General features: G+C 43.3%; 1 protein-coding gene across 6 annotated transcripts in view; it reads right to left on the bottom strand.

Annotated features, from left to right (window-relative positions):
- Positions 1 to 26,894, bottom strand: part of GLYR1 (glyoxylate reductase 1 homolog) — a 40,441-nt gene that overhangs the window by 8,902 nt on the left and 4,645 nt on the right. Inside the window, exons 2-13 of one of the 6 annotated variants that reach the window (XM_039349821.1) lie at positions 25,412 to 25,448; positions 22,778 to 22,857; positions 18,299 to 18,437; positions 17,542 to 17,763; positions 12,702 to 12,788; positions 9,916 to 9,972; positions 9,192 to 9,242; positions 9,022 to 9,095; positions 7,241 to 7,340; positions 5,594 to 5,704; positions 1,721 to 1,822; positions 888 to 1,050 (exon numbers count right to left, since the gene is read on the bottom strand). In XM_039349821.1, the coding sequence (XP_039205755.1) occupies positions 888 to 1,050; positions 1,721 to 1,822; positions 5,594 to 5,704; positions 7,241 to 7,340; positions 9,022 to 9,095; positions 9,192 to 9,242; positions 9,916 to 9,972; positions 12,702 to 12,788; positions 17,542 to 17,763; positions 18,299 to 18,437; positions 22,778 to 22,857; positions 25,412 to 25,448 (1,223 nt within the window). The remainder of the gene's footprint in view (positions 1 to 887; positions 1,051 to 1,720; positions 1,823 to 5,593; positions 5,705 to 7,240; positions 7,341 to 9,021; positions 9,096 to 9,191; positions 9,243 to 9,915; positions 9,973 to 12,701; positions 12,789 to 17,541; positions 17,764 to 18,298; positions 18,438 to 22,777; positions 22,858 to 25,411; positions 25,449 to 26,894) is intronic. The other 5 variants (XM_039349822.1, XM_039349823.1, XM_039349824.1 and 2 more) reach the window with 5 other exon arrangements.

Below are 26,894 nucleotides of genomic sequence, written 5' to 3'. Positions count from 1 at the left end.
GTAATGTGTGTACGCGCGCGTGCATAACATCTGTATTCTATTCTAATATATCAGTCCATAATGTCAAGAATAGCACACTTGAAAAAAAAAAAAAAAAAAAAGGATCAGGCCTCATTTGTACTACACCAACTGGCCCCTGCAGTATAAATAGGTTTGAGAATAATTGGATTTTATTTTTGAGGAAAGGGGAAAAAACTTCCCCCCCGAGATTCGAACTACTCCCACCTTGCCGGCCTTCAAGAAAGCTATTAAAACTCTTCTGTTCCGGCAGGCCTGGGGTTGATGTCCCGGGGGGGGGGGGGCGGCATTCAATTGGGACACGCTGTGTGAATGTATTCACTTTTAATTGTTATACTTGTTGTTTTAATTTTGTATGCCGCCCTGAGTCCCTAGGGATTGGGTGGCATATAAATTTTACTAATAAATAAATAAATAAATAAAATATTATTTCTAGATACAGTTCCAGGTGGAATTCAGGTAATTGTTGTGCTTCCTCCCTCTTCATGACTTCAGCCCACTTGGTTGCTTTGTGCAGTTATCATAATCTTGCAGACTTTTGTTAGTAGCTTCAGAAAAACAGACGTTAGGAGTGCTCCTCGGAATAATTTTAAGAGGAGAGTTAACACAGAAAGCACGGAGAAAAGAGTTCCTGTACTAGAAACTCATTAAAAAGCCAAGAATTATTCTTAAATATATCTTCTCACATTTCGACCTTCCAGACAAGAGCCTGGCATCCTGTATCAAACATGGCCCAGTGTTCTATCTATGTAGGCCACTGTCTCCCTCAAACATCCTGAATGGAGATGTTTTCTGCCTGGCCTCATTCTGTGTTTTCAAGTGCCACAATCCATCACTTAATGATTATTCCCACCAGTTAATGAAACTACCTAGGAAGAATGAAGTCTTCCCCATTGCTTGGAAACAGCTACTGCAGTCTTCATACAAGCCTCTGTCTCCAGCCGCTAATATCACCAGCATCCCGTCATTGGACAGCTGTTGGTTCCCTGAGACTGGGGCTTCCAGGAAGCGACCACCTCTGGAGACGATCACCTGGAAGCAAGAGGAGGAGGAGGATCACTTGGAGCAGAGAAGACAGGTTGCATCAACTAAGGACATTGGGGGTCGTGCTAATCTTCCCTCCCAACTCAGGCAACGCAGTAACACATTACAGGTGGTCCCTGGTTAATAATTCAGTGATTGATCAAACCTATGACGATGCTGGGCCAGTGGGAGTTATGCCTGGACTTCATACTTGCAAGATTGAAGTGTCCCACAGTTACATGATCATGATTTGTGATCTTCCCTGTCCACGCCCAAACAAGCAAGGTTAATTGGGAAGCTGGTAGGAAGCCATGGTCATAGGAGATCCTTGCTTAACAACCCACACTGTTCTCACTTACTGACAGCAACTGGGACCGTGGGATGACTAGCACTGATGAGATTGTCTAGTTTGGGTCATGAAATGTCTGCAAGAAAACAGCCAAGCTCGGAGAGCACCAAGCACCCTACAGTCCTTCACCTCCTCTTCCTCCCCCTCCTCAAACCTCATTCCCTTCTAACACTGATGGTATTACCTAGTTTGAGTAATGAAACACCTACGAGAAAACAACCAAGCTCAGAGAGCACCGAGGACCCCTCAGGTCTGACTGCTCCTTAGCCCGCATCTCTTCCCCTCATGCCCAAGATCCTTCTCACATACTATCACACTCAGCGCTATTACCTGAGCCAATTCCGTAACAGTGTCTGCATCCACGGTTGACATGTCGACGTAGCACTTCCCTGGACGGATGCCCTGGAGTACTCCACTGGGACCAAGCACCAGCTGGGGGAAGAGAAGAGCGGTAAAGCAATAGGGTGTCTGCAAAGTAAACCCAACCTAGCCAATACCAAAGGGGGGGTGGTCTATCAGTCACTGCACACCTGATCATCGGCTGAGTTTCTCCCAGGCTTCCAAACTGTCTGCTGGAGAAGATGTGGCTTCCTTCTGAAGAGTTACCAGGCAGCTCTAATGATGCTGCGCTGCTCAAGGTTAAGGTAGGACTGGTGGACACTCAGCCAGAAGGCACTGTGGTTTTCAAAATGGTGGTAATATTGGGCTGCACAGTGTCTGGGAAGTTTTATATGGGCCAATCAAAAATCCTCTTAAGAACTTCCAGGTATTTGTGAGTCCTCCCAACCCTTCAGTTTGGGAAGATTCTTAAGATTTATGAAGCCCAGCAATAAACTTCTCCAAGTGGAAGTTGCTTCCTGATTGACTCACACTGCCTTTTTGTGTTGTACATAAACATGTCTTAAATACACCCGTGCAAAGGAAGTCAACCCTGGTTCTTTTTTAGAAAGACAGATCCTGAGGCTGAAACTCAAAACACTTTGGCCACCAAATGAGAAAAGGGAACTCCTTGGGAAAGGCTCTGGTGTTAGGAAAGATTGAAAGGAAAAGAAGAAGGGAACGGCTGTGGAGGAGATGCTCAGTGTCATCGACACAACAAACATGAATTTGGGCAAGCTCCGGGAGACAGAGGAGGACCCTGGTGTGTGCTGTGGTCCACGGGGCGGCAAAGAGTCAGGCACAACTTAGCAACTGAACAACAAGATAGAAAGAATGAGGATAGAATTCATTTACAACATTGTAATGGCTCAGTTAGTTAGTATGAAAACAGACTATCTTCAAAAGATCAGTTCACGGGAGGGACAGGTTTCTAGAGAGATGTGCTATTGATCTGGTGATCTGGTGAGGAAAAAGTGTTTCTGCATGTCCTAAAAGAGACAAGCAGACCAGCTTCTACATTACTTGGTTCAAATTAACTCCACGGCTGTAGTGGAGTTAGATAGAGTTGGCCACTCACCTGGTTTTTGTGGTAGACTTACGTTGCAAAATTTATTAGCCTTTACTTGAGCTGGTTTTTGTGCAAGGAATCCAGCACAATGAAGCCTAATTGCATTGAACAACACAAGAGGTCATTCAGCTGTGTCAACGGCTCCTTTCCTGCTGCTGCTGTCATACTCGGGGGAGCTTTTGAACTCTTGGCCACAGACTTCCAAGCCTGCTCTCACAATGTCACAAAACTGCAAAAACCTTTAGCTTGGTGCTTATCACACCTGATTTTAAGATCTCTGGACTTCAACAATACCTGGCTGAGGAATTCTGGGAATTAAAGCTGTCAATGTTGAGAAACTGTGCTTTAGATCTAGATGTTCTACCTTAGATGAGTCCCATTACAAACAAATTGGAACTTTCAAAACCGATCAATCTGTGCTTTCCAGTCACTTCATCCCAGAGTTCCTGGCACGGCACTGTTCTCATAGCACTAAACAGACTTTATTGGTATTTCCCCTTAAGGGTGTGATTAAAACCAGAGCTCAGAATTTCAACAGAGGTCATATGTTATTAAATTTTTATGCTGCCCATCTCCTCTACAAGGTGATTCTGAGTGCTCGACCTATTCATTTATATATATTGCCCATATTTCTACCCCACAATAATCCAGAGATGGTCATAATCCTGAATGAAGCTTCTTGGCAGTTGGCCAATAATGCCGTTATCATAATATCCATTTCAGATTTTTTAACAAATAGGGGACTGTGGCTATCTTTGCTCTCCATATTTTTAGAAATATGAAACAGAATTGAGGCTTTTATGTTTTGAAATCCTTCGAGAGACCTACAATAGTCTAGTTCTAGTTCCAGTTTTTGATGGTTTCAGGCAACTTAATTCTCCCAGCCTGGGTGTCCCAAATAAGTAAACTCTCATAGGACTGCTGTGAGAGGGGGGGGGGAAAACACACACACACAATATAATCCCGTAAAGCCAAACTAAACAGCGATATGAACGGAATCTGCAGCAAGCTCTAGCCGTGACTCCACAGACTTGAAAATACTCCAAACCAACCGTGTACTGGTGGCTTAATCCAGTCATTTGACAGTAAAGCTTTTCAGAGGTGATTAAACATTTGGCACAATTACGTGCGGCAGAAGAGGCGACCACACAACTGAAAAACTAGAGTGACCTTGTCCTACATATCAAAAGATAAACCTTGCTTGCTTTTAATATTAATAATAATAATAAAGTTGGAAGCGACCTTGGAGGTCATCAAGTCCAACCCCCTGCTCAGGCAGGTAACCCTATACCATTTCAGACAAATGGCTATCCAGTTTCTTCTTAAAAACTTCCAGTGTTGGAGCATTCATAGCTTCTGGAGGCAGGTTGTTCCACTGGTTAATTGTTCTGACTATTAGGAAGTTTCTCCTTAGTTCTAGGTTGCTTCTCTCCTTGATTTGTTTCCATCCGTTGCTTCTTGTCCTGCCTTCAGGTGCTTTGGAGAATAGCTTGACTCCTTCTTCTTTGGGGCAGCCCCTGAGATACTGGAAGGCTGCTATCATGTCCCCCCTCGTCCTTCTCTTCATTAAACTAGTCATACCCAATTCCAGCAAATGTTCCTTATGTTTTAGCCTCCAGTCCCCTAATCATCTTTGTTGCTCTTCTCTGCACTCTTTCTAGAAGCATCTTTTTTACATCGTGGTGACCAAAACTGGATGCAGTATTCCAAGTGTGGCCTTACCAAGGCATTGTAAAGTGGTATTAACACGTCACGTGATCTTGATTCTATCCCTCTGTTAATGCAGCCTAGCACTGTGTTGGCCTTTTTGGCAGCTGCAGCACACGGCTGGCTCATATTTAGGTGATTGTCTACTAGGACTCCGAGATCCCTCTCACAGTTACTACTATTGAGCAAGGTACCCCCTATACCAGGGGTAGGCAACCTTGGCTCTTTTATGACTCGTGGACTTCAACTCCCAGAATTCCTGAGCCAACATGGGGGAACTATGGCCCCCTCATGACTCGTGGACTTCAACTCCCAGAATTCCTGAGCCAGCATGGAAACCTCTCCCTTTCCCCTCAGAGTGGCTGGCTCAGGAATTCTGGGAGTTGAAGTCCAGGAGTCATAAAAGAGCCAAGGTTGCCTACCCCTGCCCTATACTATACATTTCATAAATATTTAACAGTGCACTGGCTTATCTTCGGTCTGAAGAGACGGAGAGGAGAGCATCAGCATGAAAGCTATTTTTCTCAACTTCCCCAGGATAAGGAATGTATCTCCTGTTACAAGTTAAAAGTTAAAACTGTGAGAATGGTCAATTAACATCGTTTTTTAAGCCTCTTCCTCATTTCCTCTCTCCTCTGCCGAGTGAAACAAAGCCTCCCGGACAATTAGGACTCTTTTTGTGTGTTTTCAGCCTCTTAGCTGCCCGGTGAGAAAAGCTAGTATGTCCTTGTTATTTCAAAGAAGTAATTATCTGTAGAAGCAAAGGGTGTTTGTGCACGGCACAAGGAAATCAGTGAAGGAGTCCACATGCTTAAAAATCAAAACAGGCGTTCTGCATTTCCATTACCTACAAATTAAGAGAGGTGTAAATCTCATTCTCAAGAGTCATTCAAAGTCATCGTAGTTTTTCTGGGTAAACTGAGAAAATTCTGCTCCTAGCAAAGCAGACACGATCATTCTGTGGCAAAGCATTGGGGGGGGGGGCAGGAGAGGGGGGGGGAACAGGAGGGCAGGAGGGGTTCATGCAAGTAAAAAGAGGTAATCCTTACATCCTTGGCTGCTTTTGGGTCAGATACGCAGGCAAAAGTGATATCGCAGGTTGAAACTACTTCAGCGGGGGTTCTTCCCAACCGTGCCCCCTCCTGGATGAACAAATCACACTGCAAAAGTCACAGACCCAAAGGTAAGAAACAAAAGGAACCCGGGAACCACGACATGCCCCCAAATCAACCACCAGAGCCCTGGCTGCGAATTCTGAAGAGTTCAAGCCCACGTAGCTGGAGAACTCCCAACACAATCCCAGGAAATATTAAGTTTGGGTCAGAATAAACTTGGAAGTTACGTGAACCAAAGCAAAGAGAACTAGCTAAGCTTGGCAGGATAACAAAGAAATCCTTTCTCTGCTTTCTAGAAAGGTCATCACACCGTATTTTTGGACATGGGCTTACAGGGTGTTTTGTGAGAATAGAGCAAGCTTCACAGAACCTTATCAGGGCCAAGGGAGTCTGTGTTTACGGCCTCAGCTGCTGCAACAACTAAATTACCTTTGTGTAACAGCAACTATGAAAGGGCTCCAAGCTCTTGTGGATCCAAGAAGATAGCTTTCTATTGCCTCCTGGAAATGGCAGGGGGATTCGTTCTGATACTAAAGGACTGAACTCTGGGTCCAATCCCACCCGCCAATCTTTTGGCTGACAGATGGGGCTTGGACATCTACCGGATTGGAATAATGCCAGAGAGGGGTGACCCACCACATCACTGCTCTATCCCAAACGACCCAGGTCTTTTCTTCAGCAGCTTCTGCTCTGCCATTATCAAGGGTTTTCCTTAGATGAGCTCCTAATTTTGAGATAATCTCCTGACAGGTGCCAACTGCCTCACGCAGTCCTCTATGCTCACGAAAAACTGTTAACAGAAATGTGATTTCTAAAAAATGTGGGGCAAAAACTGATGTGGGCATAGCTGTGGCAGCTATCCTAAGTCAGAGCTTCAGAGCTGTCAGCCACAAAAATAGCACAACTTGGGAGGGGAGGGGGAAAAGAAATGAAACGGAGGGAGGGAATGAAAACGTTACCATAGCTACAAGGATCTTGGGGATAATGTAAGCTGGCGCTGTCAAACCAATTACTACGTTCAGAAGCCCGTCTTAAAAAAAAAACATTTCAAATGTGCTGGGCCAGAAAGCATCCATTTTAGTTAAATGGCTTTTCTCTCTTTCTAGGGAGTACGTGCTTTTGAAACAGTGTTGACTCCTGGAGGTTGCCTGGACAAGTCCCTGCAATTTTCCTGGAAAGGTTTTCCAGACGTGGTTTTCCCTTGCCTCCTCCTTTGGGCTGAGAGAGGGGAACTGGCTCAAGGTCACTCCGCTGGCTTTATGCCTAGGATGGGACTAGACCTCAAGAGTCCCCAGATTCTAGCTTGATGCTTTAACCGTGGCGTCAAAGTGGCTTTCCTCTTTCCTATCTCCCTGATAAAACCAAACCTACAGTCCATCGTTCGGTATGAAAAGGATGTCGCAGTACAGATGAGAAAATTGTTATACATTTCTCCCATCTTGTAAACAGAGACATTCTCTTCTTATTTCAGGCATGGGTGACCATCAGCACTTCGAAGGGCATTCCTTGATCGGGTCTGTTGCTTCCTTCCCCTCCACCCAGACAGAAGACTGTTTATTTCTTACCAGAAATGGAACTTACCTTCTCAGCGGTCCGATTCCAGACCGTGACGGTGTGACCCATTTTTATTAAGTTGGAGACAATGCCACTGCCCATCAGGCCGAGACCGAGGAAGCCTATCCTGCGTAGGGGAGAAGATGGTGAGAGCTGGCCACAGTGCAGGGAACGACTGTTTTTCGTTTTTTTTTTTTCCTTTTTTCAAACCTCACAAAATTAAGATACAGAGAAATGGTGGGCGAGAGTAACAAGTAAAACGATGCACAAAGACAAGCCAGGGGAAATCTATTATTCTCAATTCCAAACTGATCAATCCCATTGCTTGCTCTATGCAACAACAAGCTTTTGGCAAGAGCTGGATCTTCTTTTCCTACCCATTTTTTGGCATAAACAGAAGAATAGGGGAAAGGAGGCCAGAACAATGGACCGTGGGTGGCCTCACCTAGTTTGGGAGCTAATTCTGTTCAAATGCTTGTTTCAGAAGTCAGCGTGTGGCATCCAGAAGACAATGGCTTCCAAGCGACAGGAAGTTTTCCACCCTGCCCATCCTCTCACAGACCTCCTTTCTAAAAGACCCGACACTACAGAGGACTGTGCACACCAAGCAGCTGCATGAGCAACACACTTGTCTAGTGTGACGTAGTGTGATAAGGTGCGGGATGATCCCGGTGCAAACCCCAAATTTATATATTTGCAAATCTTCAAGTAACGTAGACACTCGTTCAAGCCTTGTTCCCTGTTATCAGCACTTCTGGGCTTATGATTAAGAAAGCCACTGCTAACAAGCGGAACTCTTATCCAACAGCGTTTGTGGTTAAGAATGTTTTATGTGCATTTTTTTTTTAGTAAAACAGGAAGGCTACCAGACTCCAAAATACAACGATTAATATTCTAGGAAACCTGCCAAAAGAAAAAAAAAAAGCAGGCCAGTTTCCCCTCCTCGCTGTCACCTCTCACAGCTGATTTGGGGAAAGCCAATTCCTAACCACATTACGCTTTGCCACGCCATTCACCCACGAGCGTCCTGCGGAGCTGAAGGAAAACAACACGAAAGGGTGTGGTCGAGGCACAGTGAAAAGGGCCCGTGTGCAACTGTGCATCAGGACAGCTGAAGAGCTGCTGGGGTTTTAAGGGTTTACCTGAATGACTTCATTGTTAAAAGTTTGTTTCCCTTCAGCAAACGCAAAGGGCAGACATCCTGAGATGGCTGCAGCCCCAAGCAGGCCACAGCTTGCTCTGAACAGAGTTGGGGGGGAAATTGCTTCTGACCGCACGACAGGAAGTGCAACTGAGGCTCCTGTCACTGGAGGAGAGGGGGAAGCGCAAGGAGGGCCTGGAGGCAGATCTGCCATAGAGGGCCCTTCCTGGGAGGAATTCAAAAGTCCCGCCTCTGCCTCTCCTTTCTGGTGATGGCTCGAGAACAACTCCCAAGACCATTCTCACCAGATTCTTGCAATGAAGCGTGCCATGAAAAGAGGGTTGTTGTTGGTGGTGGTTTTTTTAAAAAAACAAAAAAACAAAAAACAAAGCACTTAGATCCAAAGGAAAATTCACTGGATTGTGAGAGAGCCTCTGGGCAATTTTATTTTTCACCGTTCTAGCAATGTCATCTTTGGTCATGGCAGGGTTTGATGGGGGTGGGGTGGGGAGAATTCATTCTCTCATTTTGTGCACGCAACTGCTTGGTGAAGTTCAGCCAGCTGGCATGAAAGCAATTTACAAGGAAGGAAGGAAGGAAGGAAGGAAGGAAGGAAGGAAGGAAGGAAGGAAGGAAGGAAGGAAGGAAGGAAGGAAGGAAGGCTTACTTCTTGTCTGTAGGAGTGATGCTGCCATTGATAGCTGTGCTGTCTGCTGCCTGGATAGAAGTGGACCCAGTTTCCTATGGAAGAACATACCCGTCACTGATCAATTTCGTCTTAGCAAAATGGACAGGATCTGCTCAATGAAAGGAAATTAAAAGCAAACTTTTCTGTACCTCTTCACACACCTTCAGCTTCTTTGTGATGGCCTGATAGCAAACTGTTGGCTGTAGGGAAAAGATAAAAGCACATGCACCAGATGCATCATAAAGAGGCCGCGCCCACCCAGCTCTGGCAATGCAAAAAAAGCCGCGATACGTCACGACACGTCACGCGACATTGCGAGTTTGACACCCCTGCTGTAGAACAACCAAACCTTGACTCAGCTGCGGACTAAGGGGCCCAATTCACCCAAATAGTCAAATTATCATGGAGAAGTAAGGAATTCTCCCCACTAAGCATTTATGAGAAATAATAGCTGAGATCCCATAAAAGTAGAAGTCACATCCTGAAATAGGGTGATGGCAAAGAGCTTAGGATAGCAAATTCTAATTTAAGGAATTAGGTGGGACAGAACAAAGGCCATAGCTTTAGAATACAGATGCACTTAGAAAGTGTGCTTGGCCCCATATGATTTTTCTGGATTTCTGTAGCTGAAGGGGAATAAAACTGGATCCCTCTGCTCCCAGCTCAAAAGTGTATCCTATAACCGGTGCTTCTCAACAGTAACAACTTGAAGACATGTAGACTTCCATTCCCAGAATTCCCCAGACAGCATAGCTGGGTTTTTCTGTTTTGACTAATTCATGGTTTATTCAAAACAGGGCCATTACTCTGCTTATCCATCCTTCCCAAACCATGTTTCAGCCTAAAATTCCATTTTTTTTTTTTTTGGCTCACCTTTTCAGTTTGGCTAAGCAGAAAGTGATGGAAATGAGGGTCACCATCTTTCACAGGCTGTAATGGCAAAAGAACAAATTGAGAAGCCAACACACTCAAATGTCAACTCTGGAAAAACATCTATACACACACTATGAATGGGTTTCAGTTCCAGATTCTGGTGCCTTTTTGGAATCCAGAAGAGTTATGTTGAGCTCCTTGCTTCGTTCAGGACAAATATAAATATTATGCATTTGATGGGGAGAAACACATGAAAAAGTCAAGTTATGGAATGTAATTATAAGAGTTGGCTGAGAATCATCTATGCAGCTATAGGGAAAGAAGAATGCTTGAAAATGGATCCTTCGTATAAACTATACCTTCTGATACACGCTAAGAAAACAATTTCTAGTTTAAAAGGACCAGATTTAAATTATTGGTTTCTAAGCTCCTATTTCAAGCATTTTTAGGAAGTAGCAAGTGACAATGAATAAATGATTTTAATGTATGTAGACATGCTTCAAAGACCTTGCAGGGCAACGTTTTGATCACCAAATGTAAGGATTTCAGTACAGGTCATCTTCAACTTGTAACCATAATCAAGTCCAAAATGTCTGTTGCCAAGCAAGACAGTTGTTAAGTGAGTTCTGATTCCTGTTACTTGCCACAGTTGTTAAGTGAATTCACTGCAGTTGTTAAGTGAGTAACATGGTTGTTCAGTGAATCTCGCTTCCCCGTTGACTCTGCTCGTCAGAAAGCCGCAAAAGGGGATCACGTGACCCTGGGAGACGGCAACGGTCATAAATACATGCCAGTTGCCAAGTGTTTGGATTTTTTGTCATGTGACTTTAGGAAGGCTGCAACGGTTGTGTGAAAAATGGTCGCCAGTCACTTTTTCCAGGGCTGTTATAACTTCGAATGGTCACTAAACATTGAATGGTTGTTTAAGTCGAGGACTACCTGTATCAGCTTAGAATCATTCTGTTTTTGAATACGTATAGAAGCGTATGGACTGTAGCTGATGAATCTCAGGTTTCTCTGGATGTCTGCTTCTTGAATAAATCTTCCCAGGATCTTCAATATCGTAGGGAGTTTATCAGGAAGGGTCACTGTCTGGTTCCTTTTATCAGGGATTCCCAACAGAGGGTGCAAGACGATATTCCAGGGAGTGCGAAAACTTGGGTTTTTCAAAATCATAGCGCATATGCATAATTCGTTGCCGTAATATCAAACTTTTGTTAAGGGGTGCAAGAATATATGAGAAGCATTCTAGGAGTGCGGGGTATAGAAAAGGTTGGGAGCCGCTGATCTAGATACTACACAAACTTTTTAAAGATATCTGAAGTGGTGGCTAAATTTACGAATCACATTTCTCTCTTCTCTCCTATTTCAACCTTTTTTCTCTTATTTTTCCAAAGGTGGAGAAATGTACGCTTACAACAAGCTATGATTACCAAGTGACATACATGCCGTTTTTTTAAAAAAAGCCTCTTTTTCGATTGCAGTGATTCCTCCTCTCCCTCCAGTAACCACAGAAAAAGTGAAGCAAGCAAGGCGCAGAAATAGGCGCAAGAATCGCGTTGCATGGGGAATACCAGCAGCGCGGGCTTGAATGTAGTAAATCAAGCAAGGAGAGAAAGCAAAGTGAGATATTGGTGGAAAAAAAAAACGCCCATCAATCCCTTTATGTAAACCAGGCCAGGAAATCAACTTCATAGGTAGCCTAAAACTACCTTTCGTCAAGATCAGTTGTAACAACAGAATCTTACAAGCCTGATTATACTGTACCTCCTTCTCCTTTTCAGACTTCAGTACATTAGTGAGGTGTCTGTCTGAGCTGCTATGTCTCTGTCACGGACTTAAGATACGTTTCACCCCTGGTCATTTAGTAACAGAACTCACATATCTCCTTCAAGATCATTTTCCTTACTCTTCACCAAAACCCTTGCCCAGATCATCCAAAAGCTTGCGAGCCAAGTCTATTGAGAGAGAACTACAGGTAATCCTCGACTTACAACCACAATCGAGCCCAAAATTTCTGTTGCTAAGTGAAACATTTGCTAAGTGAGCTTTGCCCCATTTTTCTTGCCTTCACTTGTTAAGTGAATCACCAAAGCTGTTAAGTTAGTAATACAGCTGTTAAGTGGATCTGGCTTCCCCCGTTGACTTTGCTTGTCAGGTCGCAAAAGCGGATCACGTGACCCCAAAGCACTGCAACCGTCATAAATCTAGTAGGAGTCAGTCGCCAATCACCTGGATTTTGATCACATGATCGTGAGGATGCTTCAGCCGTTGAAAGCGTGAGAAATAAGTCATCGCTCACTTTTTTCCAGTGCCATTTTTTTCTTGTATCTTTGAATTTATTTATTTATTTATTTATGAGACTTATATACCGCTTTAAGTGCAAGCACTCTCTAAGCGGTGTACACCAGTAAGCAATGTATATATATATATATCTATTTACATTGCCCCCAACAATCTGGGTCCTCATTTTACCTACCCCGGAAGGATGGAAGGCTGAGTCAACCTTGAGCCGGTGAGATTTGAACCGCTGACCTGCTGAACACAGTCAGCTAAAGTGGCCTGCAGTACTGCACTCTAACTGCTGCGCCACCTCGGCTCTTATGGTCACTAATTAAACTGTTGTGTGTCGTGGACTACCTGTACTGCCTCAACATGACATACTATTTCTCTATTTCTCTCTCTCTCTCTCCTTCTCCCTCTCTCTCTCTCTCACACACACACACACAATACACCAAGAGCTGAATTGTTGCTTCCTCTGAGAAATATGCAAAGAATTAAATCACCTCGCTTACACTCTGTGGCCACTTAAAGCCAGCCATGGTGCCAGTCATCATTTTCTTCACTGTGCTTGACTCAGGAATTGTCATGTCCTGTGGAGAAGACAGACCGGTGGTGAGTACCATCTGTGGACTCCCAAAATCCATAAATACAATCCATCTTGGGAAGCGGGACTTTGGAAGAAAAGTGTTATTTCACAAAAACAGATTTTTTTCCCCTCCTACACTGGCCAACGAGTCCTTCAAGGGCCTGCTCTCCAAGAGAAATCTTCTAGAGCAGCTTTCTCTTTCATGACAACTACTCAAATGCACGAGGCCACAAGCCCCTGTATTTTCATCAAGTAGACACAGAGATAGAGAAGTATCTGTATCAGTGGTTCTCAACCTTTTTAATGCCGCGACCCCCAACCGGTCGTAAGTCGAGGACTACTCAACCGGTCGTAAGTCGAGGACTACTCAACGGGTGCAGCACCGTTTGTAGAATGGGACTTTTGGCGGGCTCAGCAGGGCAGAGACAGCCTGGACAATTCCTATTGGCTTTTGAAAGCCAATAGAATTAGACTCTATTTAAGAGAGTCTATTCTATTGGCTTTCAAAAGCCAATAGAATAAAAGGGAGTAGCACAGCTAAGGACAAGGGGGGAAAAATGGCGGACTGCGTTGTTTGGCGACCCCCGTGAAATGGCCGTTCGACCCCAAATGGGGTCCCGACCCACAGGTTGAGAACCACTGATCTATATGTTGGATGGAGCACCTGGTCTACCAAATATAAAGCAATCTGTTCTGTGTTTCGCTCCAACCTAGGAGCATTTTTTGCAGGCAGACGTCACTACTGTGATAACTGTAAATTCAAAATTTTGTGGCTGACAAAGAGTTAATACAACTGCCTAACATGCAAACTGCCCAGGTTTGAATCCCAGAGGGGTAAGACTAGCTGATGAGAGCTAAAGAGCTTGAAATAGCTATACTAGTCTCCCTTTAACTCTTTGTCAGCCACAACATTTTGAAGATAAATATAGATATATATATAGAGAGAGACATATCTTAAACTGCTGCCCATAATTTCACATGCAATGCTCTTCTTTCCCAACTCATTTCTTAAAGGCAGTATTTAATTTTGTTTTATGGCAATCCCAAACCAATACTGGTTAAATTGTAATTTGCTGAAAACAGTGCAACAGAAACTTGTTATAGATCCAGTTTTTAACTGCACTAAGACATATGTGATGCTGGTAAATTTTATTTAATTTCCATGTTGGGTTTAACTTGAGCTTTTAGATGGATAGCATTTTATATAATTTCTCCTGTCCAGCTGCCACGGAGAAAAATACAATGATATATTGGGAGCACAAAAGAACAAGCTTGAACGTATTCTACCCTATCTCCAAAGTTACTCTTCTTCCTAACAGGGCCCAGTTATTATTCTTATAGTGCAGTGTTTCTCAACCTTGACCATTTTAAGGCATGTGGACTTCAACTCCCAGCATTGCTGGCTGTGGAATTCTGGGAGTTGAAGTCCACATGCCTTAAAATGGTCAAGGTTGAGAAACACTGCTATAGTGGGATACAGTGTTCAGCTCACAAATCTTCTGCTCATTGAAAGCCCTGAAATATGGGTCAAAGCTTTTCGCATCTCGGTTATTGAACTCTTCCTCCAGTAATTTTTTTTTCATTTTGCCAGGCAGTTGCCTTAAATAAATTGCCTGTTGTTTTGGTTATGCTCTGATCGTCTTATCTGAAAAACATGCTATGCCCTGGAGACAGGATGGTTTTCAGGACTGAAAAACAAAAGTATTTTTCAATAAAATAAATTCCTTTTCAAAATCTAGTGGGAGCAACCTTTTATTTTTAAGCACAGCGGTCCCCAACCTTTTTGGCACCAGGGACCAGAGTTTCATGGAACACAAGTTTGGAAGAAGGAGCCCGCAACCTAGATCCCTTGTATGCGGAGTTGACAACGGGGTTCATGCTCTCGTAAGAATCTAATGCCTGATGATCTGAGGTGGAGCTGATGATGCCAGCGCTGGGGAGCAGCTCCAAATACAGAAGGAGCTTCACTTGCTCATCCCACTGCTTACCTCTAGCTATGCAGCCCAGTTACTAACAGGCCGCGAACCAGTACTGGGAGTAGGGGATCACTGCTCTAGCAGTTTCCCCCACCTGCCTGTTTTCTAGATTTATGGCTTTCAACGCCCCAATTTTTCCAGCCCCTCTTGCAATAATAGAATGCTGAGAATTGCGAGAGTTGAAACACGTGTATGTGGCAGCATGGGTTGGAGGAGGCTACTCTGGATTACTTCAAATTTTAGGAGGAATATACACAGGGCACTCCTGTCTATCGGCGAGGAATAACTGAGCAATAAATGCAATAGAACAAATCCAGACATCTAGCTTCTGTTCTTATAAGCCTCTAGCTCAGTGGTGGCGAACCTTTTGGAGACCGAGTGCCCAAACTGCAACCCACAACCCACTTATGTACCGCCAGGTGGGCGTGACCCACTGGGTGGGTGTGGCTGTAGTCATGGCAAAATGGATGGGCGTGGCCACCTCGATGTTGCTCGTGGGGAGGGACGCCTGTGGGGGCCCAGCAGGGTTGGGACAGATCCTGGGGGTCTCTGGCAGGTGGGGCGGTGGGCAGGAGGCTCGTCCTGAGGGGTGAGGCAAGGCGAGGCAGGGCGGAGGTGCCTGCTGCCCGACACCATCAGCCCCTGCACACACAGGCCAGCGAGCGCATGGGGGCCAACAGTGTCCATCAGCAGCCACAGTCTGCCGGCCCCTCGACCAGCTCACTCTGGGGCTCTGCAGCCCGCCACCAGCAGTTCAGAGAAGCTGCCTCTGAGCTGGACTGCTGGCTAATAGCTGAGGAGGCGATGCAGTGGGTCATGCCCGGGAAAAGGAGAGCACGCGAGGCCAGGAGGGATGGGATGGGGGGAGGGAAACCAGCCAGGTTGGGATGCATCCGGCCACGTGGGACCTCGGTGAGTTAGCGAGCAGCTGGTTGAAGTGAGACGGTTGCCATCTCCGGGACATGGCGTGCGTGCCCACAGAGAGGGCTCTGAGTGCCGCCTGTGGCACATGTGCCATAGGTTTGCCACCACTGCTCTAGCTCCATTGTTTTACAAGTAAAAAGCTATTTTGCTTTTAATACTCTTATCCTCCATTACAGATCTCTTCACAACATATTTTCCGCCAGCCTTCAAAACCCACTTCCAATATTATGCAACTCTACAAGATCCAACAACGATAACCAAAGCAATTTTTGTTACCAAGACAACTCAGGGATCAGAAATGCTTTAACAGCCGCCGCCACCACCACCTCTTTTTTTTTTTTTTTAAAAAAATACATTTCAGGCTTTCCTTCCTTACAATCAGGATTCATGTCAGGTTCTCTTTCATACAATGAAGTTTGAAAATGTCCTTCCACAAAATCTCAAAGCAGGAAGTGATGCAGGGATGACAGTTGATCAAGAATCATCAAGAAAGCAGACTATTAAAAGCATCACAGGACAGACTAATGGAATCTAGGATATGCATGAGTGAATGCCTTATAAAAAAAGGTCTCTGGGCATAAGAGAGGAAGGAAGAAGATGCCATTTTATTAATTTCCCAGAATGCTAAAGGCTTTCACGACAATTTGTCTGCCACCCTCTTCACTTTGGAAAAGAAACCCAGGGAAAAGCCCTCAACATCATCATCTTCATCGTCCTTGAAGGTACGTTGGTTATTGTTAAGACTGTTAAAAACAAAACAACTCTAGCCAATAGTTACTCAATCTTCAAGCAGGTTTCTGTACTTCCAGATTAAACTCTAAAAGCTTCGTTCACAATTCTAAAGCAAAGAATGCCACTGATAAACCTCATGGTAACTAGCAAATTGTAAAGTTAAAAGGAAAAAAAAAAGTCTCTGTGTGTAAGCAAAGTGTAAACCCCAATGAAGAAAACTCCAGAACTCAAAACCCTACTTAAAGACAGGCATCTGGTCTGTCACCAGCAAGATATTAAGATTGCCTCTGAAAGCCGCCAGCATTTAAATCCCAAGTGAGAAGAAGCAGATTCACAACTGTGAACTGGAAAAGGCTGTGCGAGACAGAAGCGGTATAAAGTTTGATTGTGGATATGTGGTATGAAATTCTAGTATATCTTGGTTGTTCTGTTTCATAATGACCGTCAGGCTCAGCACCCAGTAAAAGACGTACATTCTAGCATTATCCACTTTGTTGTTTACAACTACATTGAGAAGGTCCCCAGCTAGAGTATGGAGGCTCCAAATCTTGAAGAGGAGAGAAGAGGCAAATGTTCTACAAGTGAACTCTACGTTTCCAAAGATGAGTCACGAGACCACAACATGGGAGAGGAGAAAGCTCCAATATTGGCAAGAAAATGTGAGGAACGGATGTCTTCTGGTGGAATCGTCTACTTCTGGAGTGTTTCTTCATCATATCACACTACAATTTAAGCAACTTGTCCTTATGTAGTTGGAGATGGATCAGACACACAAATGAGATGGAGATGTTAACAGAAGGCGCTTTGGAACTACCAAAGGTATAAAAAAACAACAACAACTGTGTCTCCATTTCCTCCGCTGGTACGCGGCAAGATGGAAGCCCGGTGTCACTTGTTGGCTTTAACAAGTCAAAAGAAAATGTCGGGTTTAATAACGCACAAGGGCCGGCTAATACAAGTAATTATGACTCTGAATGGCATTAGACGGTAGGTTCCCAAATGGTTAAGACATGCAATTTTCCAAATGGTCACAACAATGAAGTCGTCTGGACGGCTGCTAGGACGACATTCCATCTGGACACGCTCAGAGCGAGCACGGGAAGGAATGCGCAGCAAAACACAAACCTTCTCGTCTTTGGGAGGGCGCCCTCGCTTCCGGGGGCTTTGCTTGTACATTCTCTTCAGGGGGGGTTTCGATCCTCGCTCAGAGGACACAGAGGCGGCTCGCTTTTTCGGTGTCCTTTCTGACAACCCAGCTTTGTGTTTCTCCTCTCCCACTGACTGCTTCCCCTTCTCTTCACTGGGATTCCGCCGGCTCTTCTCTTCAGTGGAGTTATGGGAAGACGCCTGAGAGATCACAGAACAGAAGGGATGAGGACAAGGCGGTGCATCAGCTGGCAGCGGCTTCATTTCCCCACACTCACCAAACCCGAGAGGTGTCTTGCCAGGTGTGTGAAGCGCGCCAAGTGCCCCAAATTAAGGGGGAAAAAAATTTAACAGGTTTAAGCTACTGAACAAGAGAACAAGGAGAAGCTCAAAGTACAGCCACATGCTCTACACCGGGAGCTATTTCTGACGACGGACCAGGTCCCAATTCCAGAAGGCACAGCAGATATAACCTCCAAGTGCTCTAGGATCAAGTGACCCTTTGATCTCCTTTTATCCAAATCAATCCAAGGCGGGAACGGCAACTGTGAAAATTAACAACCTTTCAAAGGCGGCAACGGTGAGCCTAACTGTGTTCCTCAAGTCACAATCCTAGAGACAAAACATGCAACCCCTTTCGGAGAAGGAAGCAAAAACGGTCGTTAAGGTAGCTCACCCCCAACCATTATTCCAAAGAAGAGGATAAGTTAGCACAGCCCCCTGAAGGACCACCTACCTGGTCCTTGCCTTTTCCTTTCTTGAGGAATTCTTCCACAGCATCCACAGCTTGCTGGAACCTCTTGCCTTTGTTAATTTTGATCATTTCTTCTTTGTGGGCATGGTAAGGTTTCAGCTGCTCTACTTTAATCCAAGCACTGGTGAAAAGAAATCAGAATTAAATTGTTCACGGTCAAAAGAAACAGAATTATCATTTTCAATTACAATGGCATCTCTCTTGATCCAGAAGCCAGCGGGGGGAAAAAAAAATCTAACACCCTGTCAAAACCATTCTCCTTCTTGAGAAACAACAAGATACCACTGAAGCTGACCCAGATACAGGACACCCCATTATCTTAGTATGATTTTTATGCTGTACTAATAGTGCATAGTGCATAGGCCTCATCCTCAGGAATGAAATTTGCCCAGGGGCTAATAAAAATCTGATTGTTGTAAAAAAAAAATTACACGTGTTTATCGCTAATACTTTCTAAATTGTAATCCATTTTTTTTCTGCTTTACTTTTAGAACGAGATTTAGGGATAATCACTGTTCATTTTCAATTGAGGCTCTGCTTCCCTTCCAGTTCCTGTTCGTTTTGTGGTGACCAATTTAAGCAATGGGCGGAGCTGTCCCAGATACTTCAATTTAATGGTACCTTGAAAAAACATCAGTGTTTGATATTTCAGACTGGACCGAATATCCTCAACTAAACAGCACTGTTATGTCTTGGAATTTCATTGTCCATAACTGGACATCTCTGGGTCCCCTAACAATGAACTTTGTTGTTGGGTGCCAAGAGAAAACAGAACCCAAATGGGCGCATCAACCATGAAATTAAAAAATTAATATGCCTAATAGAATTCTGAAGAACCAGTGCGAATGTTAAAATACATTACCAAGAAACAACCCCCCCAAATGCATAAAATAAGCAAATGAGGAGTGCATATGTGCAGTAACAACTGTTCGTTTAGCGGCCCTTTGAAATTGCAGAAAGTGCAAGAGTGAATTATCCTGCAGGACAGCCTTGAAAAGAAGTAGGCGGAACGCTCCCATTTTCAACCTCATCTAGATTGAACCTTTCATAACCGTATGGGGAATGACTTCTTCCATTTTCACCCAAAATATAGGTCTTAAATTGTATTTGAAAACAAGCAATTTTGTTACTAGAGAATTGACAGCTGAGAGTGGGCTGTATTACTCAACATTCATAACCTGTAGTATATACTATATGTATTACATCAATTGAAGGTTTGGAAAATAGCCACAGTTTCCCCTAAAACCCTGTTTTGGACAAAAGGGTTTGAAACAAAGAGCCAGAATAAAGTTAGTCCTGAAAATAGCACTAAAAGGTGCAGAAAGGCAAATAATAATTGACCCACGGTTCCTAGAAATGCAAAATCCACTTAGTTCCATTCTTTATGAGATTAAACCTTTGGTTGTCCGAGACAGGATTATTTAGTGCAAGGGTATATTAACCTGAGCTGACATACCTCTTTTCAAGTCCCTGCCGTGTTCACAAGCAAAAAAGAGAAATAGGACCATTTCAATAACCGTTAGGTGGCTCAAAATATAGCTGAGTATGTGAGAAAGAATCAAACTACTCTAGGTAGATAAGGAGGTATGATTCTGTTCGGTAGCTCATCATCACTGCAGAACTGGGTTGAGGGTGTTTCAGGAAACTGGAATTGCTGCCCAGATGAAATGTAACCCCGGGGAAATTTATAGCATTGATTAACTGAAACTAAGCCCAACTGTTCTGCTAAATTTCAATAAGCCGTTTAGCCCTTCCTTATTATACCAGCTGGTTTTCATGCTGTACATATATCATGCAGACAAGAGAGAGAGAAATATTAAGGGCAATTATCTAGCAGATACATGAATAGGATTTGGAGCACGTCTGCTGGCTCCAGTACCAAAGCTGCCATGTTGAAATGGAGACTAGTAGGAATGAAAGAAAGCCAACTTCCTTGGGGAAGGAAGAGGCCAGGCTGAAACGGAGACTAGTAGGAATGAAAGGAAGCCAACTTCCTTGGGGAAGGAAGAGGCCATGTTGAAATGGAGACTAGTAGGAATGAAAGGAAGCCAACTTCCTTGGGGAAAGAAGAGGCCAGGCTGAAATGGAGACTAGTAGGAATGAAAGGAAGCCAACTTCCTTGGGGAAGGAAGAGGCCATGTTGAAATGGAGACTAGTAGGAATGAAAGGAAGCCAACTTCCTTGGGGAAGGAAGAGGCCAGGCTGAAATGGAGACTAGTAGGAATGAAAGGAAGCCAACTTCCTTGGGGAAGGAAGAGGCCATGTTGAAATGGACTAGCAGGAATGAAAGAAAGCCACCTTCCTTGGGGAAGGAAGAGGCCAGGCTGAAATGGAGACTAGTAGGAATGAAAGGAAGCCAACTTCCTTGGGGAAGGAAGGTCTACTGTGCTTCCTTAGGTTAACAGATGCTGCCAAATGCTCCTGGGATTACAGTTTCAGAGAAGCAATTTAGACAGCCTCCAGGCTTGTTAGTCTGCATTTCCACAAGCTAGTTCCCCAATACAGGTAGTCCTCGACTTACAGCCAATACTGAGCCCAAAATTTCTGCTGCTAAGTGAGACAGTGGTTAAGTGAGGTGAGTTCCAGTTTTTACAACCTTTCTTGCCAGTTAAGTGAATCACTACAGTTGTTGAGCTAGTAACACGGTGGTTAAGTGAAATCGGGCTTCCCCATTGACTTTGCTTGTCAGGTCGCAAAAGGTCACATGATCCCAGGACACGGCAACTGTCGTAAATACAGGCCAATGGCCCAGCGCCTGAATTTTGATCACATGACCGTGGGGATGCTGAAAAACGGCCATAAGTCACTTTTTTCAGCATTATAACTTCAAATGGTCACTAAATGAATTGTTGTATACAGGAATTTCAGTATCAGTAAACATGTATTTGCTGTGGAAGCTAGACACCTAGTTTTGTTTTTGGAATTTTAATTCCCATTTACTATACTTTATGCCCATTAAAAGAGCAGGCATACAGAGCTCTTTTTAGAGCAGAACTCAATTAATTTTTCCAGAACTCCACATTTCAGCTGATCTCCTACAGCAAGTGATAAGATTTTTTTTCCAAGTTGACTTCTGAGCCATGCATAATTTACTTGGAAAAACTGACCCTTTCAGCTGCAATCTGTTCACTAATCTGTGCTGGTACTGAGCGGCATTTCAGATACAGCCCCCATTTCAAAGCACAGGAGAGTTAAACTTCCCAAGCTGTAAACAAATGAAACTACTTTAACAGCACCAGATTATCATCTGGCTGGCTAGAAATTAATATTTAACACTGCAGTATCCTAAGGGTTGAACCTACAGATTGTACTGTAATCCAAACAGTAATAAAATTCCCCCATTTTTTTTCACTTTTACCATTTTATTGAATAAAGCTCTGTTGAAGAATTTAGAACCATGTTTTCTCAGACTGCAGTCATTCTAAAAATTAAGCTTTCAACTGCCCCAATACCATCTTTTAAAATTCCCAGTCCCCGTAAAAAAAAAGTTCCCTGATCACGGATTAAATCTTTGGTTGTTTCAGTGGTGGGGTGACCTTTCCAAGATGGAATGAACTGAACTGAACATGTTATTCCAAACATGCCGATGAAATCAGCTTCTATCAATGTCTGATGCTGCTGCTGTGTTTATTTTAAATTCTACAGAGACACAAGATGGTGCCATCTACCTTAAGGGACCTAATGCCCTACCTTCCCTATCTGATCACTCTTTTTTTGAATTATCTACAACAAGAAGTCATATCCCATGAGGAAGGAGAGGCTGATCTCACCCTACCTTCCTGGGTCAAACGTCTTCCTCCCTTCAGAAGAACACTCCCTGATTCTAACTTCAGATCAAAAGGAAGCCCTCTTTGGGTTGGCTGTCTCCTAGCCAACAGGTGGGAATCCATCCATGGGCCCGATTCAGTTACTCATCTTTAACACAGGTTCTAAAGCATCTTTTTCTACTGACTGAAAAATTAAGACAACTTAATAGAACAGGGGTTCTCAACCTTTTTAATGCCGTGGCCCCCAACTGGTCGTAAGTCGAGGACTACTCAACCGGTTGTAAGTCGAGGACTACTCAACAGGTGCAGCACCGTTTGCAGAATGGGACTTTGGGCGGGCTCAGCAGGGCAGAGACAGCCTGGACAATTCCTATTGGCTTTTGAAAGCCAATAGAATTAGACTCTATACAAGAGAGTCTATTCTATTGGCTTTCAAAAGCCAATAGAATAAAAGGGAGTAGCACAGCTAAGGAAAAGGGGGGAAAAAATGGCGGACTGCGTTGTTTGGCGACCCCCGTGAAATGGTCGTTCGACCCCAAATGGGGTCCCGACCCACAGGTTGAGAGCCACTGTAATAGAAAGACGTGAAATTCTACTACTTGAGCAAGAGCTTCTCTATAAAGGCTCCAAAGTTTTAAAAGTTTTTTTCTTTTCCTTCCAGATAAAAGGGAAAAAGGGGGAGAGGATCACATACTGGTCTTCAGTTCCAAAAAACTTCACAAAGAAGCACTTCTTCCCACGTGGCTTCTTCAGGTCCTTTGGTGGGTTAACAATCTGGAAAAAAAGAGGGGGGAAGGGAGACAGCAACAAGTTAAGAGAGATAACACTGATTTTTTTTTCTCAATGTTCATTTGGTATTCCCTGCGGAACTGTTGTGCTTTGAAAGTCGACGGTCTGAAATAAGAGTCAACCTTTGTGGAAATTAAAGATAGATTTATAATAGTCCCACATAGGGCAATAATATGAACTATGCTATGGGAAGACTTCAGTTCGAATTCTTCTTTGACTGCAGATTGACCATGTGACTTTGGGCTAATCGCTCTTTCCCAATCTTACCTACTCCTGGCTCCAGTGGTACTCCCACAAATCCAGAACTTGCTCATGGTAACCTTCTATCCAACTGAATTCTGGTTTCTGGCTTATTCTGTGTCTGAAGTCAGAAGTACTGGCTTCTGTTTTAAGGTCCATGTTTAAGGTTTTTGAGAGTAATAGTTAAAGGGTCAGGCTGGAAACAGAGCGCAATTTCATGTTCCTAGGTACAAAGCCAACTGGGTGACCTTGGACTTAGCACGCTCTCTCAACCCTTGGAAAAAGCCAATGGCGAGCCATTTCTAAAAAACTCGGCCAAGAAAACTGCAGGACTAATCCGGGCAGTCGCCAGGAGTCAAAAGCTGACCTGAAGGCACAAACGCACATTTTTACAAACCCATATGCACCATTTGGGGCTCCAGTTGATGTGTACCTTAAAAACCTCCACTACCCAAAGCAACAGCAAACAAGACATTACAAGCATCACTTCTGTATGTAATAGGACTTGTGTATTATGAAATCACATTCAGCGATTATGTGTTTCTGGTATAGATTAAATATGGCAATTTCATGGCTCGGTTCACTAAAGATACTAGACTTAGTTTAGCTGAACACAACTGTTGCATTCCCCATAAAGGACTCTAGGCGTAGGCCAGGGGTGGACAACCTTGGCTCTTTTATGACTCGTGGACTTCAACTCCGCTGGCTCAGGAATTCTGGGAGTTGAAGTCCAAGAGTCATAAAAGAGCCAAGGTTGCCTACCCCCGGCCTAGGCAAATGGAAACGCACTGACTGGTCAGAATTCATAAACCACCTAAGATAATGACTAGGTTGCTCATAAAACAATGTAACAATAATTATAGTTTGGAAGTCTGGATGCCACATAAACAAAAGACATACAGGTAGTCCTCACCTACAAACCACAATTCAGACTAACAACCATTCGCAATCTTAAAGTGAAATATTACATGGCCAAGCCCAACTTAGGTTAGTTCCAGCTGTGGTTGTAAAGTAAATCACCCACAGTCATTAAGTGTGAAATCACGTGACTGCAACTTGGGACTTCTTGCTGGCTTCCCCAGTGACTTTGTTTGTTGGAAGCCAGCTGTGAAGGTTGCCAATGGTGATCATGTGGGGATGCCATGACTGTCATAAATGCAACTACCAGCTACCAAATAGTTGAATTGCAATCATGTGACCGTAGGGACACTGCGACAGCCATAAATTCAAGGCCTGGTCGTAAACCTCCTATTTCAGTGCTGTCGTATCTTTGAACAGCCACTGAACCAAGTGGCCAATAAGCAAGGACAATCTGTATGCTGCTTGATTAAGTGCAAGTAACACTAGGAAAGTTTATGTTCATTTTAAAGATAGCATCTTTATTCCACACAATAAATCCAAGCATTGGTCATATTTATTGCATATTGCTTTGACTTTTCTGAAGGGGCAAGGGAAAGGGAAGGGAAAAAAGCATTACTCAGAAGTCATGCTGTAGCAATAAAGAAAACAATGAAAAAAAATGTACTAAGAGGTTAAGTGTGCAGAGCACAAGTTCCCACTCAATACTTGTAGGGTAGAATCATAACCATGGTTACACTAATCTGTTCTTATCTCGGTTTTTAAAATGCCACCATGCTGGACCTGGCCAGAGATGGAGTGAAGGATTTAGAGCAGCACTATAGGAGATTTAAAGCTAAATAACGAGTTAGGGTGCAGAACATGCTTTCTGGCAGGAGAGCTAGCAATTACATGACCAGGAAGCATAACAGGAAAGCTGCACACCTTGAAATAATGCCCTGTATGCTCCCCCTTGCTAAATAACTTGGGTGAACAATTGATTGCTAACTAAACAGTCCCTGCTCTCTCTCCAACAGCATTCATCGGAAATACATTTTGTCTGTACCTCCCAGCTGTTCTAAATTTATCACAAAGTAAAATTATGGCTTGACTGGTGGACATAAGTCAGATCTAAACTTCACCTTGGAAAAACAGAACTACAGCTATAATAAATTATACTGTACATTGATTAAGGTTCCAGCATACTCAAAGGAATTTATTTTCCTGTCTGATACCTTGAAAAGTCAGCTCTTTATTAAACAAAGTCCTAAAAAAAAAGCTAGGGGAAAACTTGTTCAGCAGAAACTAAGATAAAAACTTAAGTCGCTGTACCTAATCTGTTTTGAAACCTGCCAAAATGCTTACAGTGAAACAAAAAGAAATGTTTAAACAGTTTGAATATGCAAGAGAACCAGACGATAAAGAACAGATTAGAATCTGTGTGAGATTCTTCAGATCTTACCTTTCCTGGCCAAGGAGGATATCGCCCCAGCTTCCCCCTATAGAAAAACCAGAAGTCAGTCAAACGCTATCAAAGACAGCAGCAATTCATCAATATCCCTCCCCCATACAGTATTATTACAAAAGAAACTGAAGAGCTATTTAGTGAAACCAAATGTGATTACAGGACAATACTCCTTTATAAAATTACAAAATGAATATTACTCTGAAGTCTCGTCTAATAATTTCTTGGGTGCAAATTATTTTCATGAATGGCAAAAAAGGTTTATAAATATTCATGCTGTTTATCCACTGTTAAAAACAAAGACCAGCTTCTGCAAAGAACCATCAACCCTTGTAATGCTTCCAACTTACTCTATTAGTTGGAAGGGTAAAACTAGAAACTAGCGTCACTGTTGGCGTTCCAGATGTGTGTAAAACAAATAATCTAGCAGCCTGCAAAATTAAGACTCAACTTGGCAAGTCTCAATGATCCTTCTCAGTTTCTTTCACAAATCTGTTATTTAAAATTATTACTGCATGGCTTGTGGATTCTTAGAAGTGAGAGTAACTACTCTTTAAATGTCCTACTTTTCAGATTAAAGTATCTTCTGGTAAAACCAACGGCCTACTATAGCTCCTACCAGTACTAATTCAGATTTAACAGTTTTCCTTTAAAAAGCAACTCTACAAAAACAGAGCAAGCCCATATTACCAAAATGCCAGGTAATTGGAATTCACATTAAAGAGTAGTATCCAAACACACAAGGTCATGGAAAAGGGGACAAGCTATGGTTTTTTAAAAGTATACTGAATCAGACGACTTTGCATTCAAACTGGGCATAGAAATTGCGAAGGATGGGTAATGCTGTAACTTTTGGCACTGTTACCAAATTGCTTCCAAACATAGGGAAAAGAACCATCCAGGCCTAACGCTCAGAACCTATCCTTCCATCCCCCCAGCATCCAATTATAACTGGATAAACAGCAAAACATCTTCTTCCTCAAATAAAAACAGTTCGGTTGCCTTTTGAAAGGAAAAAAAAAAAAGCACCTTTGAGACAACTATGTCCTGGATTACTGAGAATCTCCATAGACACATAGGAAAAAGGTTGTCACAGACATCCCAAACACACACTAGGAGTCTTTGCTTAAGCTGCTTTGTTACATAAAAGCAGAATTTCTTCATCTAATAGCTCTATAAAGTTCAATGGTTTGAAACTATTTTTAACCTTTTTGATACCCCCAAGGCTTCAAAATGACTAGTGAGGTCCATGGGGCATTGAAATATTTATCACAGATAAAAAGTAGCACTCTTTTTCTTAGCTTTGCACAGAAGCCTGAAAAAGTAGGCTACTTTAATATGGAGAGAAAGGGACTGTACTGGCGGAAGAGGCAAAGTACTTCCAAATCGTATTTCTGAAATATACAGTAAAATAAAATAGAATTAGTGGATAGATGCTAGCCCAATTATTGCTCAACCTCTTTGCTTAAGATTTTCTCAA

This window comes from Crotalus tigris, unplaced genomic scaffold (genome assembly GCF_016545835.1).
Source record: "Crotalus tigris isolate CLP2741 ecotype Arizona unplaced genomic scaffold, ASM1654583v1 scf7180000018301.7375997, whole genome shotgun sequence".
NCBI classification, from domain to species: Eukaryota; Metazoa; Chordata; class Lepidosauria; order Squamata; family Viperidae; genus Crotalus; species Crotalus tigris.
Note: the sequence above shows the minus strand (reverse complement) of the source record. Positions and strands in the feature narration are given on the sequence as shown.